This window comes from Rhinolophus hipposideros, assembly GCF_964194185.1.
Source record: "Rhinolophus hipposideros genome assembly, chromosome: 7".
Classification (NCBI taxonomy): Eukaryota; Metazoa; Chordata; class Mammalia; order Chiroptera; family Rhinolophidae; genus Rhinolophus; species Rhinolophus hipposideros.
In genome coordinates, this window is record NC_138053.1 from 54,454,224 (window position 1) to 54,472,542 (window position 18,319).

Below are 18,319 nucleotides of genomic sequence, written 5' to 3' on the forward strand. Positions count from 1 at the left end.
TGATCAAGTGGCCTGTTCAAATGGCGTTTAGATTGACTCAAAACAAAACCTGTAAGTATTAAGTTCAGCTCCTTCAAACAATCAGAAATTGCCTTTTGAGGAAAGGCAATAACACAACAGTAACACCACTGTTTACAAATGAATCTAATAATTATAAATTAAAAATAAATTTATATATTATAAATGAATCCATCTGAATATGTCAATTAGGTGCTGCTTCTAGAAGCCTCTGAAGGGCATTATCACAACTGTTTACAAACTTAAGTGTCTTAGTTGTGTGTTTTTTTGGTAGTGGTGGTAATGGTGTGGATGACAGAGCTCATTTCCAAGAAATATATATTAGACGCAGTATTCCAAGAAATAGAAAGTGACCTGTAAAGTATAAAAATATAGGAGATAAGACCTAACCTAGATCTCGCCTGTGACATTACCTAAGAGGAATAGACAGACAATGCACATTTCCCACACCATTCTTTATCTGAACAACGACAGATACTAATATAAAATCCAGAAGCAATGATGACGATGCAGAACACGGATCGGCAGCATTGTCAGTAATTCTGTCAGTAATTCTCAGGCCATGATATTACCGCAAAGGTGACTTTGATCCTCAGAGATTCCGCTGGTGGAAGATCTCTCTTCCAAAGCATCAGGAAACCTGAAGGTGTTTTCAGCTTTCCAATACAATCTCTGGAATGCTGTCTGAGCTCCACTGAAGAGATGAACTTGTAACAAGTTCATCAATAAAGGAAATGCACTGGCTTCGCAACCATGAAGCAAAACAAAACTTATTTGTGTTCACTGTTACAGCAGGACAGCATAGAGGGTTAATGGAAAAGTCTAGTGATGGGCTTTTTGACCTAAAATCTGACCTGGTTTCAAGTAAAGATTCAATTATCATACACCCAGACAAATCAGTGGAGAGAAAGCAGAGTTCCTAATCTGCTCTTTAAGGTCAGCTGAAGGAAAGAAAAACTGAAAACTTAAAAGCAACAGGAAACTTCTAGAACTAAAATATAAATCTCTATAGCCAAACAGTTATCTTGTTTCAGGTTAATATTATTTTAATTACGCAAAACTAGAAAAATTTAATAATACGTGGAACAAGAGCATGAACTCAAACTTTATATTAACTGAGGAAAATAAGTATGAGCATGACAAACTTTAAACACATATGAGTAAAATTAAAATTCCAAAAACACATAAAGCCAGACTTATTCCTGTTTTCTGAGAGCAAAAGGTAACTCTCACAGTCTGTAAGGGTCTAACAGTCTGTAAGGTGTTCAAGTGATGGTGCTGTGTATATATATGTGTTATGCAACAAAGTGCCTGACTGGTGATAAAACTGTCATAGGAAGTAAGGTGCACTAAATCACTGTTGGAGTTAATATAAGAAAACCAGCCTGATTAAATTTAAATATATATAAATGTTTATTTATAGTCTACGTGGTAGAAGAAGCAACTGAAACTGCTTCTGTGCCAAGCTCTAAGCATCTTTTTTAAACATATACCAAAGGCTTAACATACCAGTTATTAACCGATTGGTTGGAATTATTTTCTTATTTATTTATTTTTTTAGCTAAAATGAGGTCACCAATGAATTAAGATTTTGAAAGAATAAAAGAGTAGGGACTAATCTGACAACATGGACCTTGCTAAAATATGAAAATTGGTATGTGAGGAGGAGATGTTAGGATGGGAAAGAAATGCATTACAGTAAGAGGTGGAAGAAAACTTAAGACAAAATACTTATTTCACAATTTCACTTAGGACCAGTCTAACAAAACAGAAGAATCACAATAACATATTCATCAGTTTGATCAATAGTTATATTCTGTTTAAGCGAAGACTTAATAATAATTACTGTGTAACAATAATTATCTTCAACATCACTAATATTCTTTGAAGGGCAAAATAATTTATGACATTATTTTTCAGACTATATAGGAAGGTTAAAAATACATACCAAAGTGAATTTAAAAACTAGCAAAAGGTTAATAAATGTTTTATTACATCCTAGCTACTAAACATCCAATGACCACTGAATAAAAATGTATCACTTTTTACCTGAAATTGTAAGTGATAAGGGTGAAACATTCTTTAAACAGGTAGCAAGAGGAAAAGAGAGAACTTTTTTGAAAAGGAAGAGACTGTGCTAAAGGAAATGAGAAACAAAGAGTTAACAAATACTACTAAAGCCTGTGATACCAAAGTGAAATTTTTTATTAAAAATTTGAAAAAATAATTCATAAAAGAATATTAACAAAACTGAAAAACGCTGCTCAGTATCCTCTTCATTCTAAATACAAAACACCACCTGACATTCTTACTAAACAAGAAAAACAACAACTTCAATTTTTCTTGTACGGTTACTTACTTTCCTTATACCATCTATTAGTAAGGTTAGTTTGATAAAACTAGTCACTAGTGCCCATTGAGAAAGGTTATAATGAAACTTCAGAATATGTTCAATTACCTATTGACTATTCTGTTTTACAAATATTAGGTACAGATCATCTTCCCTTCAAAATTCCAAATTGTTTTAGGTTAAGGTTGCCTAAAATCCAATTAAAATTTCTTTTTAAAATATTAGTTTCTAAACAGTGTAACTTTAAATACCAGCGTTTATTTTATTATTAATAGTAAAATGTTTCAACAAGGCTTATTCTTTTGTAAATCAGCTAGAGTGGAAAAGATTTTAGAATTAGTTAGATCCAGGTTTGAATTTATTCTTAATCATTTCCTAGTTATATGATCTTAGAAAAGTTCCTGATCATCTCTGAGCTTTACTTTTTTCACCTATAAAATTGGGACGATAAAAACTTCACGGCAGTTAATGAGGTGAAATTAAATAACATGTGCGGAACTCAGAGCAGAATGGCATAGCAGGAAACTTGATCAATTAAAGTTCTTTCTCCATCATTCCAGCACGTCCTTAACCCCAAATACTATATAGTATTTCAGAAATCCCAGGGAAGAAGCTTAAAGACCAACTTAAAGTGATTTTATTTTCTTGCTTTAAACAAGCATGGTTTTATTAAACATGCATTTTTGATCCCTGCTTTGGTTGCTAGCAAATGGGATTTTATATTATGAAGAAAAGAGAAACTTAACATATTCTTGCCAAAACAACTGCAAAGCATTCAAGTCCTTTCAGATATTGCTTGGGAAGTGCTAAAACCTTTTTGGAAAGCAGTTTGACAATAAGTATCAATGAGCATCTCTTGTGACTCATAAATCTTACATTGATAAATTATTATAAGAATATCATGAGATGTGCACAAAACTTGTTATATTCATGGATGTTCATAATGCTAGAAAATTAGACGCAACTTAAATATTCAAGAAAGGACTGGTTACACTAATGCACATCTATGCAGTTGAATTTTATATATAAACAATAAGAATTATTTGGTTACCAATACGGGAATGATGCCAAGAAGTAAATACATGAATGAAAAAAGTTGATGTTTGATAAATTTTTATTGTTTAAGCCACAGGATCTTTAAGCTAAGTTAACAAAACCACTATAAAATCACTTTTATCTGGAAATATGAACTGAGCACAAGTACAACACACAAGTGATGAATAAATCAATTAGAAAAAAGTAACCACTGCATTCTTCAGTTTAAAAATTATATATGTGTATATATATTTACCTGATGATGATGATGATGAAGCTAGTGAAGCTGAAGATGAATCAAGAGATGGTCCAAACAGGGGGTCCCAAGCGAGTAAATCACTGGTCCCTTTCCTATCATAATATTTAAAAAATAAAAATTTTAACAAAGGAATATTTTACTAGTATAAAATCTAGTCACTTATTATTTCAGAGAATTGTAATAGCTCAATATATATGATTCAAAAGTTGGATATTCTACCAGTGGAATATGTGAAGATACAACAAATTCATTAAACCAGTATTTGTTAACTGCTATAAGCAGAATCTTGTGGCAGGGGAGAGTAGAGAAGATTAATTCCCCCTGAGCGCACCTTACTATACTCTAACAATTGCAGGGTCTGTCAGAATGGAAACAATGATTTCAGCTTTACAAATGAAGGAAAGCAACACAGGGTCTTTAAATGAGCTGCCTAAGGACGCACAGCTACTTAATTCTACAACACAATCAGTGCTGCTCATTCAGACATAGCACCCAGTCTTGGACAGAAAACGTTTTTGAGAAAATTTTTATGAGTTTATTTGAGCAAAACTGAGGACATATGCAGGGCAGCAAGATCTTGAATACTCCCCAGGAAATTTCTTAAGTGATAGGAAATCAGATAGAAATTTTATAAGGTTATACTTATTTTCTAAGATGAAGAAAAAGGGTAAAGGATTTTTTTTTTTAGAAAAGTACTTCTCAAGTGCAGAAGTAAGCCCACCAACTTGATCAGATCACCGCCGTAGATTATGCATGGGAAGAAGATGTCCCTGAGCAATCAATCCAGTGCCTCAGCCACTGAGGTACTCTGGCGAATTATTTGGGTCATTCACGTATGTCTTTTTATGAGAGATACCCAAGACTATGGACAAAATCATCAAGAGCATCAACATTCTACTTTCAAAAACTCAACATGCTGCATCACCAAAGGTTTTCTTCCACTGACCTCTTGGAACTCACTGCACTGGTTACTCTCTGGATTCAACTCCTGGTTCTTTAATACACTTTTATATGAATTAATTTCATATTAGTCACAACCCCTTTAGGATACCTAATTTCTAGGATCCTGAAGCACCTGACCTTTGCCACCACCTTCTTTTGTTTTTTAAATTAACTTTTCCCAGCTTTACTGAGGTCTGATTTATAAAAATTGTATACATTTAAGGTGTAAGAGCCTGATTAATCCCCATTAAAAGAATATTTTGATGTATCAAACTGCCACTATTTTGAAAATGTTTTCAAAATCTTAGCAAATAGGCCCACTATATAATAAAAATGTTACAATTATCTATAAGCACATATCTAGTACCTCAACATTCATCTACATGGATGAACACTACACTTTGTATGATAAAGCCAAGATTCACAATTGCATAACTGATTCCTAAAAACAAAGTTTTAAAACACTAAAAAACTTATCTTTAAAAATGATAAATCAAATGAATACCACCCTATTGCTCAATTAGTATCTAGTTTCAAAAGTATCAAATTTTAAACTATCCGTTTATTATTTAATTATCCATTAATTAAGCCTACTTTTACTCATACAAAAAAAAAACATTAAAAGAAAGTATTCATATTGATAGATGCTGAAGTGAAAAAGGACCCATGCAACATTGGCTTAAAATATGTTTTCTTTTAAAAAGTCTAAAACAAATAGGACAAACTCTAGAAAACAGGACAAATGATACTTCAAATTTAAACACAGCAGGGAGGGAAGAATAAAAAGGTGGAGGACATAGGATTTTTAGGGTAGTGAAATTACTCTGTATGATACTATAAAGGTGGACACATCGTTATAGCCATTTGTTAAAACCACATAAACCACGGACTTTGGGTGATAACAACGTGCCAATGTAGGTGCACAAACTGAAACAAAAGCACTCCCCTGCTAAGGGAGGCTGAGTACTTACGTGGGGCAGACAGCGTATCTAAAAAGCCTGTATCCTCCACTCAATTCTGCTGTGAACCTAAAATTGCTCTAAAAGAATTAAATATTTTTAAAAAATTTTAAATGTGGAACTTACTCAGTGGATGTAGCAGATGGCTTCGACTTTGTTAACTCTTCACCTAATTAAAAAATTAAAATGTTATGGGAAAAAATCATAATTAGAGTAATAAATATTTTAAAGAATGTATAGAGAAATACACACACATCTCATTACTATAAACAATTTAAAAATTCTGGAATTAATAACATAAACAATCATGAAAAGAAAAATAAGCCTTTAAGAAGTTTTCTATTGTGCTTAAGAATCTTAAACTAATAGCTGAATGTCTGCTAAATCTTTAACATTTTTGGTGAGATATGACTTAAGTCAACTCACATTTATTAAAAAATTGCTGTTCAGAGGAGTATAATGGGCTATAACTTTAAAAATTAGAACAAATGTTTAATACTTATGTATCACTCAATAATTTTAACTAATGAATCATGAAAGCATTTTTAAAGTTCCCTGCATCACCATAAGCACATTTCCCTTAACATTTTGCATCATCAAGCAGTCGCTGATGAATGCAAAAATCCATCAACATGGGTAAATGCAGGAAACTATGAGGAATACCACACTGTATCTGATGCCCATTCACACTGCACTGTCCCATTCGGCTCAGTTTGGCATTTGTTCTGCCTCAAAGAGCTTAAGGTGCTTTTCTCCATCTTTTTGCATTTTGCCCTCATCTCCATAAATTGGTAGTCTCCCTTTATCCTCATTTTCCTCATATCCTCGGTTATCAAGCTACTCCTCATTTCTTTTTAAAAGTAAAATCTTACTTTACTTTGGCATTTATTATGAATTTAACAGGTCTTTTAAATTGAGCTAGAGTATTTTGAATTGATGTTAAAGTTTTTATTCAGCACTGTGTTTGCAAAATTGCATAGCTTTTCAGTAGACTGCCTCAATTCTCTTTTTTCTACAACCCTTGTTATTATAATGCATGATTCTGCACAAGGTGTTAACACCCCAAAAACGTTTTTAATATCATTAAATTGCTATACTAAAAACCATATAATAGAAATTGCAATTGTGATATGACTTTAAAATAGGTAAACCAAAACATAACTCAACTTGTAAAATACCTTCTGGCTCATGAAATACAGACAGTTTAACATTTTTAATCAGAAGCTACTCTTTGGCTTGGTTGATTTCTGAAAAATGTTGTAGCCATGTGTTAAAATTTAAAGCATGTCTCAATATTAAAAGAAATAATATAAATAACTTGTCTTCTGTTACACAGTAAATATCCTTTTAAGTCTGTCGTTAAGACTCTTAATGAGAAAAGACTATTATTTCTGTAACTACATATATAAGGCTACAAGCTTAACAAATTGCCTGATAAATTTTAAGAGACGTAAAACAATCAACTTAAATGTCAAACTTACTAGACGAATTCTGATTCAGCTGCACCTAAAACAGAAATGCAAACACTAAGTGCCATTAAATAATAATTTAATTTGGTAATAAAATATTTAGTAAAATGTTAATACTGGGAACCTAATTTTAAACTGCTTTTAGTGTATCCGCTTAATTGTAAACTATTTACATAAAAAGAAATACAGAAAACACTTTCAATACTTTTTGTTTTATAGTAAAGAATAATAATATATGTACTTTTAACATTACATTCAATAAAATGTTTTTAAATATTAAATTAGTATCTAAAGCAACTTACTATGACTTGATAACTTAAAAAGTTTAACACAAATATTTTGAAAATCAATGTTCAAACATTACAATGATTTTTTTTAACTCACGTAAAAATATAAAATCTTGCACTTACTGGGCTGTGTCTCTAGTAGCATATGGAAGGAAAAAAAAGACTGTTAATTTTAGAATTTAAAAATTTTATGATTATTTTCTGAGCATGAAATTAAAACATATCCACTTTTTTAACAAACAGAAAAGAAGAGCACAAAAGAGAAACTTTAAAACTATCAATGACCTCACGCCCCAGAGATAAATGCTTAACATTTTGCTGTATATTCCTCTAGGATTTTCTTTATTTACATACATACTATTTTAAATTAGTTATGCTCCTAGACAATAAAAATTTTTCATGGCTTCACAACTTTCTACTTCATATATATACCATAATTTAATCTTGACATTAGTCTTAATGTTAACTAGTAATGGTAGAATAAAACCTCAAACTCAGAAATCGGTTTTTATGATGGAAAAATACTTCTAAAATTAAATTCTAAAAGTGCATGACTAGGAGAACATTTTTATCCAAACAAATACACATAGACTATTTAAAATATATAATTAAGTAATAATAATAATTGTAAGAACTTTTATTCTCCATTATCAAGGGGAATAGTTTTAATATCAATTATGATGGTACATATATACTAAACGTCATTCTAAGACATGCTTTTCACCCCACAGTTTTGCTTTTTTTTTTTAATTGGGGAATATTGTGGAACAGTGTGTTTTTCCAGGGCCCATCAGCTCTAAGTCGTCGTCCAATCTAGTTGTGGAGGGCGCAGCTCACTGGCCCATGTGGGAATTGAACCAGCAACCGTGTTGTTCAGAGCTCGTGCTCTATCTGAGCCATCCAGCTGCCCCAACATTTTTGAATTTAGAATGTGACATCAACGGAAAGATGTATTATGATTTTTTTCCTCCCTCAAAAGCAACTAAGTGTGGTTTTAGAACTAAGGAATTTATCACTATCACTAAGAATTCTTATCTTTGCCTTTCCTTCTATGAAAAGTATGGAAAAACAAATGTTATAGAGACCAAAAAAAATGCAAAGATATAATTTAATCTTTAAATCATTTTTAAGGAATTCCTTTTTTACATATAGTTCACAAAACATGAACAAAAACTTTAAAATAAGATAAGGAAAAGATTAATACTGTCAGTTCACCAAATTCTGCCTGAGATACACAGCACTATTTATAAAATACAACAACTAGTGAAAACAGTGGATTTTCAACTTTTTGGTTCCTTTGTAAAATACTTTCAGAAAAAAGCAAAACTGAGCCACACTCACAAGTTCATTTGCCTATATAAAAACTATAAACTATATACCTCAATAAAGCTGAATAAAAAGAAAAAGTTATAAATTAAATATTTCCTCATACAACATGCTTAACTATTGCTAAGTGATGTTTTAATTTTCATGATTCCTAAAATTAGCCAGAGGCAGATAGATGAGGTTTTAAGGAAAAAGGAAGACGGCTACGTAAGCAGTACGAACTTGCTCATTTCATGACTTACAGATATCGCCGGGGACAGCGTTATGTTTCCTATGGACACTTTTAATTCATCCAAGGAAGCCATTGTGTGATGTGAGTTGTGTGGATGCGCAGGCTTGATTTCTATCCGATACTTCTTTGGTTCTTCATCTTCAGAATCAGAATCACTAGATGAGTAGAAATGGTTCTCTTTGGTATGTGAGTGTCAGTTAAAAAATTTAGTTTTTAAAATATATGGATGCATAACAGGTTTTTCACACATTTACAAAAAAGAACAACAACCTTTAAGAGATAATATTGCTTTATCAGAAATGTAACAACTTTTATTAATAAAAACATGTCAAATGAATATGGAGTCATATTTTATAATTACAAATTTGGAGACTGTTTATTAAATAGATTACTGTGTTTTAACTGTCTACTTCTATGCCAACATAACCCATAAGAATATCCAGATGATAAAAGGATATCATTCTGATTTGCTTCTGGTTTTATACTATAGCCTTCTTCATCTACATCAGGAATGTTCTATGGGAAGAAGAAAAAAACTTTACTGTAATGATGACTCCAACTACAAAAAATATTAGAGATTAACAAAATAGATTGGAATATTATTGAGGGACTGTTATCATTTATCAACTATCAACAGGTTATAAAATTATAATACTGTGGGGAAATTACATCTTTTAATTAATTCACTTCAAATCACACTCCATGTTTCAGATATCCGAAATAGAAAAGCACTGCAAAATGAAACAGGAGAAGGACTTAAAGGAAGAGAACAAGTGTTCGGGTAGGAATGACAGCAGTTCCGTGGATAACTAAACTTTCACCCAGATTTTCAAGTAAAGAAATAAAAGCACAAGAATGTGTGTGTTTAGGGAAGAAAGGCAATGAAATCAGAGGACTGACAGCTTAAGTAAATGGAAATATATATCAAAAATATAGAACAGAAAATAGAAATAAAAGGCTACCAAAAAAAATTAAAACTACATTAAAATACTACTACATCTTATTCATGAGACTGGCAAAAATTCAAAAGATACCCTCTGCTAGAAAAGCTGTGGGGAAATGTACTTTTATACTTGCTGGCATAAATACGAAACACTGCAGGTCTTCAAACAAGGTTGTTTTTGTTTTAACACTGATGAGATGCCACAGAAACTTAACTCCTATTTAGATCAATTAGCCTATGGTACAACTGATTTCTATATACTGGGGATGCCAAAAAAAAATGTATACACATGACTTGTATTCATCTTTTGTTATCGGTATGTATATATTGAGTATTACAATTTTAATGCTGTTTTTTCCTTTCTTAAAATGTGTATACATATTTCTGGCACCCTCTGTAGTTTCACTTAAAGTGGTAGAACCTATCGACGAGATTAAGTGAGGACTTACCATAGTATAATCCCTACAGAGAGAAATTTAACAATATCTAACAAAAATATGTATGTGTTCACTGTTCCACCCAGGAATTCCATTTCAAGGAATTTACCCCAAAGACACCCCCCCAACAATTTAAAAACATATATACGACAAACGTATTCATCAAAGATTACCTGTAACTCAAAATTATTGGCAAGCACCTAACTATCCAAGCATAGTTGAATAAAATACGGTACATACACAAAACAAAGTACTAGGCAGCTATTAAAAAAAAAGAGAAAGGTTTCTATGAACAGATAGGAAGTGACATCCAAGAAATACTAAAAAATGTACAAAAGAATATATATATATAGTACATTTTAAGTAAGAAGGAAAAATAAAAAATAACAGATATCTGCTTATCTTTATGGGGGAAAAAACAACACCAGAAAGCAGGAAAAAGAGAAAATGAAAATGAACAAACAGAAAACAAAAAATAAAATGGCAGGCCTAAGTCCTGACATGCCAATAATTAAATATAAATGGTCTAAATATAACAAAAGACAGAGATTGGCAGAATAGATTAAAAAAAACATAACTATATGCTATCTACAAGAAACTCATTTCAAATATAATGACATAGGTAGATCAAAAGTAAAAGGATGGGAAAATGTACCATGCAAACATTAAGAAAAATAAAAAGGTACAGTTGACTGCCTTACTATTAAGTATAACAGACTTCAGAAAGAAAATTACCAGGGTCAGAGAGGGACATTATATCCACACAGAAACTTGTACATGACTGTTCAAAGAAACTTATTTCTAATAGCCCAAAACTGGAAACAACTAAATGTCCCACAATAGGTGAATGGTTAAACTTTGGTATATCTATACCACAGAATACTATTCAGCACCAAAAAGGAATGAACTATTCAAATACACAACAACCTGGATGAATCTCCAGAGAATTGTGCTCAGTAAAAAAGCCAATCTCAAAAGGTACCTATGTTGTAATTCCACTTAGATAACATTCTTGAAATGACAAAATTATAAAAATGGAGAAAAGGTATAGTGGTTGCCAGAGGTTAAGAATGTAGGGATGGAAGGGAAGTGGCTGTAAAAGACCAAGCAACATAAAAGATGGTCGTGGTAACAGAAATGCTCTGCTTTGACTGTGTCTGTGTCAATATTCTGGTTGTGATCTCCGGATCTCCATTGGCAGAAATGGGGTGAAAGGTACATAGGAATGCTTTGTACTACTAGCCTCGCAACTTTCTGTAAATTGGTAACTCTTTCAAAATAAAAAGTTTAAAAAAAAAGCAATGGTTCTCAGTATACTAGGTTTTTAACTCTAGAACTATTCATAGAAACTTGTTACTAATAAATACTAACACATTACCTGTTTACTCCTTGGTCCCTTCAACCCATAATTTCTATATTAGGGTCCACACTGCTGGAGCAAAGCACTGAGTCAAAAGCAGTACGAAGACGAAAAAGAGTGGTTAACTTCACCCACCAATCTTAGAGGCAGTTTTGGTGGATAGTGGCAGTGATTTAAAAAATGTATATTGGGATAGGGCTCCCAAGCAAATGGAATATTTTTCAATCTCTCTGTTTGGAATGGGGAAGCTGGCCAAAACCAAAAGAAAAGAACTTCCTTGGTCAACTTTCAAAAGACGCAGTACTTCAGTACGATTTTTTTATTTACATAGACCTTTTAAAAAAGAACCAAAAACAAACAGTTTCCCTACTAAGGTGGCCTACTGATTTTTTTGTAAGTAATTAGTGAGGCTAGCCACAAATGAAACAACAAAAAATGAAAGCCTCCTTTCCCCGCTGACTACCATTGCAACCCTTCTCTCCAAAGGTAACCCCAATTAAGTGTCGTGTAACTCATTCTTTTTTTAAAAAGAGAGCACATATACAGGCAGTCCTCCTTTATCCTAGGTAGATACATTCCAAAACCCCAGTGGATGCCTGAAATAATAATAGTAGCAAACACTACATGTATGTTTTTTCCTATACATATATTCCTATGATAAAGTTTAATTTATAAATTAGGCACAGTAAGAGATTAACAATAATAAGTATAATAAAATAGAACAATTATAACATTATACTGCAGTAAATGTTATGTGACTGTGGCATTATTAATTAAAATAGGGTTACTTGAACATAGCACTGGGATATCGCTATAGTGAAACCGATAACCAAGATGGCTGCTAAGGACTAATGGATGGGCAGCATACACAGCGTGGATATGCTGGACAAAGGGATGATTCACATCCTGGGTGGGAAGGAGCAGGACCACATGAGATTTCATCGTGCTACTCAGAATGGTGTGCAATTTAAAACTTATGAATTGTTTATTTCTGGAATTTTCCATTATTTTCTGACCACAGTTGAACGCAGGTAATTGAAACTGCAGAAAGAGAAACCATGGATGGGGAAAGGGGACAACCGTACCCACACATTCATATTTTAAAACAGCAATTATTTATAAGATCATACTTGCTTTCATATTTAGAAAGCTCTTTCTATGTCAGCAGACACAGCAATGTAACTCTATACAACATTTGACTGTTACTTCATCAAGTGAATGCTTAATAATTTATTGAACCAATCCCATTTTAATGGATGCTTTAGTTTTGCCAGTTTTTTCCTAATATAAATAAGTTGAAATAAACATCTATCTCTACTTCTCTCTCCCTCCCACTCTATATGTATGCGTGTATCTTGATGAACTGCATATAAGTTTGTAAGGAGAGCCTTAATGGTAAACCCCTAGCAGCAGGATTGCGGGGTCAAAAAGAATATGCATTCCTTATGGGGAGATAGATACTGTCAAACTATCCACAAAACAAATTGTACCAATTTACATTCCTACTAACAGTATGAGTGTATTAAAACTTTGGCCAATATGACAGGTGAACATGGTAATTTCATTCTATTTTGCATCAGAATGAGACTATCATTTTGAATATTTTTTTAAGGTATTCACCACTTTTATTTCTTTTTATGAGACTTGCCTATTTTTATTTTTATGCTCTTTTTCTACTGGGATGCTAGCTTACCTTTTATACTGATTTGTGTAAAAACTTTACAATGGAAAGTAATTTGTCCCTTGTTACATGTTTTGCAAATACTCTGCCAATTTAGTTATTCAAATCCTTCTATGGTATATTTTTTCTAACTTTATAAGTTTTTTGTTTCTACATAGTCAAATTTATCAATCACTTCTCACATGGTATAAGAATTTTCTGTCTTCTTTAAAAGCCCTTTCCTAATTTCAGGTAAGTACTGACTAAAGTTTAAAACTGGTTAATATTGATCATTATAGTATAGTATAAATGAGCTGAGAGAATTAGAAATGTTTTATTTAAGGGAATGTATATAAAATAATACGTGAAGTATTAAATGACTTTATACAATGTTGCAATTATCAAATAAATGCTATAATTAATTCAGAAAAAAAAATGGATGAGTACTAAAAGTAAATGCCACATACATCTGTTTTTTCGTTAATCAGTAAACCAAGGGTACCAAAACTGGCAAATGTTAAGATTAAATGTTCTAACTCCAAAAACATGCTGATGATTCCTAGGGCTCATCAGAAGTCTATTCCATTATTTTCACTACAAATTTACTTTAAAAATCATTTAAAAATTATAAGTTGTCTTATTTTAAAGCTGAAATATGAAACAAAGTACTAGTTTTATCTTAAGTAATATAAAACACAAAGTTTCACAAAATATCTAGTTCTTTGCTATATCATTGTGCTGTAAAAGATCAAAATGTTTTGGGGCCAACAGAAACAATAGATATATAAGCAAGAACTATAAACACAGGAGATGGATAGCCTGACTCTACTACACTTACCAACTTGACCAGTGTTTAATGATCAATGTGAAAAATTTGTTTGTCTTCATATTACACCATTTGGTAAATCTACTCTCCCACTGTAACCACAGGAGCTCCACTGATGTCTTCTTTAATTATGGCATAAATATATTTAAATATAAAATATTATATAATTTTAAATATAAAAAAATTTCTTTAAAACAAAAAGCACAGAAGAGAACTAACCATGGTTGTTGTTTTTCTAAAATGACAATCTCTTAAAACTTAAATAAACAGATAAAGTACTATTTCAATAGATCTATGAATAATTAATAAGGGTACCCATTTTAAAATACAGTATGAAGATTTGAAATCTGACATATTTCCCAAGAAAAAGCAATATGCTATGGCACCACTCCAATTTTAAGTTAAATGTCCACTTTTCAAAGGTAGTTAGAAATATTTTCTGTTTAATAGGAAAGCATCTGATAATATAAAGCCAAAAGGCATCTGTAAAATAATTTTAAGAGTGAATTTACAATAAAATGGTTAGTATTTTTCTTGGAGAAATTTGTAAACAACCCAAATACGTTGGGAATTTCCTAATGGAAACAGCTAATTTAAATTGTTTATATCAAAGTAAAATGTACTTACAAGTGAATCTGCATCAGGGCATTCCCTATTAAAACAAACAAAATATTAGAAATATTCAACTATTAGAACTATCTGACAATAATACTATATTGAAAGTATTTACCTTGGTATTTAAGCCTAAATTTAAACTCTACAAAAATATTTTGAGAAATCATATCATAAACATTAAAATATACCAAATAGTTCTAAAATTCAAAAGAAGGCATTCCTATAGCCATAATGCATAATAAAATAAAACACAAGTATTTTTAAAACTACTTTCAAAAGTACTTCATTTCCATGAATATACACATGAATCATTATTAAGGAAGCTGTAAGTCCTACAAAAATTTCTAGTGGTTTTCAATTCTTCAGGGAGAAGAATCTCTATCCACCCAAAGACTAAGCACAAACCAGAAAAATCTACAAATTGAATAATTTTCTTATAGGAAGATAGGATGGAATTGACTGAAAAGATGAAAAAAAGAAGGAGATGACTACTCTATTAATCCAAATAGAAGAACAAAGAGACAGGGTAAATGTAAACCCCACGTCTTTATAACCACTTAAACGTCACTTAAAATTACAAATTTTGAAAAAGAGCTTCCTTATTGGTATATAAGGAAAACCTATGCATACTCTGAGGAAATGTTCCAGGAAAGGCAGTGTAACAATATATTCAATCCCTCTATAGAATCAAATCAATTAAGATGTTAGAACATTTCTATTAATACTTTCTACCTTTTTTAGAAGATACAGTTTAAATATAAAAGCAAGTATAAAGGTTTACTCTCTGGCTTTAAGCCAGAACTCGCCAGTTTTGGGGGTAAAGCACTCATCTGTATGCCTTCACAGTGGGCTCTATGAGAACTGCAGATGAAGCCCCAGGAAGAGCAAGCTCTTCCACAACCGCTGGCATTTCAAAAGCCTTCAGGCTATAAGAAGTTTGCCAAGAGCCTCCAGCATTTAAAGCAAAGTGAATTCTAACATTTTTTTCTGCCAGGAAGTGTTGAAAGAAGGCAATCACGGTATAGTGGTTTAAGAAAAATTTTCTGCCCTAGTATTCTCATCAGTAAAATAATACTCCAATATCCAAGTAGCCTAACGAGCATATTGGGAAATGACTCACGAAAAATTATTTTTAAAACACAGAATAGGCAAAAATATTATAACCTTACTGAATGAACAGCTGTGAAAAACACATATTATAAAAATATTTTAATCTATGGCCATTACTTTCTATAATATAGTCACTAACAGATGAATTGGCTGCATTTTAAAAATTTACTTACAAATCAATTGTTTAGATGTCAAAATGTATTTCCAGTGTTATAAAGAGATTAGGTTCCATTCCATAGCAAAATACCCCTTTCATAAATGCTCAAAAGGGACATTTGCAGAAGAGATGGTAACTACAGCTATGAATCACTTTCCAATTGGTCTTAACTTGTTAACCAAATACCACTTGGGCTGAAGAAACAGACATTTAGAATTGCAGAAATTCTGAGAACCTCAGGTGATAAAAATATAACTAGATAGGAAGCAAGAACACTCACAGCACAAACTGTTCTCTTGTATCGCAAATATGAATGCCCATCAAAATAGTAACTCTTGAGAGGTCTGAATATATTAGAGAATTAGGATTTTAAACAAATTTTCAGCCAATGTTACTGAGTCAACAAATCACTTAAGACTTTTAATTAGTGTCTCTTCAGTCTAAATGGGTTGAGTAATTACAGAAAGACTTCTTTAATTCCAGCTTGTCTTTTTAATTATAGCTCAATGATTCTCAACCCCAGATGTATATTAAGAATCACTAGGCTGCTTAAAACAAAACAAAAACTATGCTGGGGCCTCACACCCAAGAATTTGGTTTAGTAATTGCTCTGAGATGGGGCCTGGCACAGATATATTTATTTTAACTTCCCAGGTAGTTCTAATGTGTAGTCAAGGTAGAAAACCTCACTTAACCAATACTACTTGAATTTCTTGTATATTAATTATATATTCTTTACATACTAATTTCTTATTTTCAAAAACAGGTAAATAGAATTTATACTCCATTCTCCATCTAAAAATGATGACTAGTATAGATGCTGAAAATATGTTAGGGCTTTTTTTCTCCCACATTTAACATTTTCCACTTACGTGTACAGATGGTTCCCGACTTACAATGGTTTGACTTAAAATACTCTTCACCTGATACTCTACAGTGTACAGACAGATGCTCCTTGACTTACAAGGAGTTATGTCCCAATACGTGCACCGTAAATTGAAAATACTGTGAGTTGAAAATGTATGTAATACACCTAACCTACCATAGTTTAGCTTAGCCTACCTAAATGTGCTCAGAACACATTGGCCACCAGATGGGCAATTATCTTGAGTTTCATCTCATGAGTAATTGACTTTCTCTTCTTATCAAAAGCAGGAGACACAGATGGGTGTTTTGTAGACATGATGGGAGGCAAAACCATAGAACACAATATCCAAGAGACGCTGGCAATACAGTACATTGCAGAGTACTGCTTGTTCACCCTCATGATAGCGTGGCTGGATGGGGGCTGGAGCTGGGCTGCCACATCACGAGAGTATCGTATTATGTATATCAATAGCCTGGGAAAAGATCAAAATTCAAAATTTGAAGTGTGGTTTGTACTGAATGTGTATTGTTTTCGCATCATCGCAAAGCTGACAAATCATTAAGTTGAACCACTGTTCAGTCGGGGACTGTCTGTACTGTGTTGACAGTGTGTTTTGCCTATTGTTTTCTGAGCACGTTTAAACTAGGCTAGGTTAAGCTATGATGTTTGGTAGGTTAGGTATACTAAAAGCATTTTTGAGTTACGTTATTTTCATCTTACAATGGGTTTATCAGTATGTAACCCCATCATAAGTCAAGTAGCATCTGTACATATATTGCTATATGCCTACATGCTTAGAGTTGTCTAGAAGGATTTTCATCAAATTGTTGACTATGGGTTTTTCCTTAGCCATTAAGACTTAGAAGAATTTTCAGTTTTCTCTGCAGTTTTAATTTTTCAAAATATGCATGTATCATTTTATAAAATAAGAGTATCTTTAAAGTTTCAACTTGAAGACACTAAAGCTTTCGTATCGAAATTTTAAAATAAGGAAAGTTAATGCTTTTAACTAAAATCAGAGGACCTGGCAAGTGAAATTTAGAAAAGTTTGTGTGAGTTATTTTCAAAAGAACTTTTCCTTTTTAAATTCAAAACAAGTCTGAATTATTTATAACAACAGAAAGGATTTTGACAATATTTAATATACTTACACAGATTCTGCATCCTTTTCCTTTTTGATTATTCCTGGCAAACCAAAAGTCTTTCTTTTCCTTGGTTTTATACCTTAAAATAAATGTATACTGTTACAAAAACATAACTGTTCCTGATAAATATATTAAACTTATGAATATATCTTGTATCTTGACACAATTTGCTCATAACTATTGACACTAAATTTGGATGAAATAAAAGTATCTATTGCTAGACCCTATTATTTAAATTAGAATTACAGTCCATGTAGACTTTTCTTATGTTAATCTAATATAGCCTATTATTCACCAAAAGGTTATAAAACATTCACTCAA

The 18,319-nt window shown here is 31.9% G+C and overlaps 1 protein-coding gene across 1 annotated transcript in view; it reads right to left on the bottom strand.

Moving 5' to 3' along the window:
* FCHO2 (FCH and mu domain containing endocytic adaptor 2) overlaps positions 1-18,319 on the bottom strand; it is a 104,144-nt gene that overhangs the window by 26,026 nt on the left and 59,799 nt on the right. The window contains exons 10-17 of the mRNA XM_081053137.1: positions 18,005-18,077; positions 14,731-14,755; positions 9,333-9,393; positions 8,888-9,060; positions 7,443-7,454; positions 7,045-7,069; positions 5,690-5,732; positions 3,660-3,754 (exon numbers count right to left, since the gene is read on the bottom strand). Of these exons, the coding sequence (XP_080909263.1) occupies positions 3,660-3,754; positions 5,690-5,732; positions 7,045-7,069; positions 7,443-7,454; positions 8,888-9,060; positions 9,333-9,393; positions 14,731-14,755; positions 18,005-18,077 (507 nt within the window). The remainder of the gene's footprint in view (positions 1-3,659; positions 3,755-5,689; positions 5,733-7,044; positions 7,070-7,442; positions 7,455-8,887; positions 9,061-9,332; positions 9,394-14,730; positions 14,756-18,004; positions 18,078-18,319) is intronic.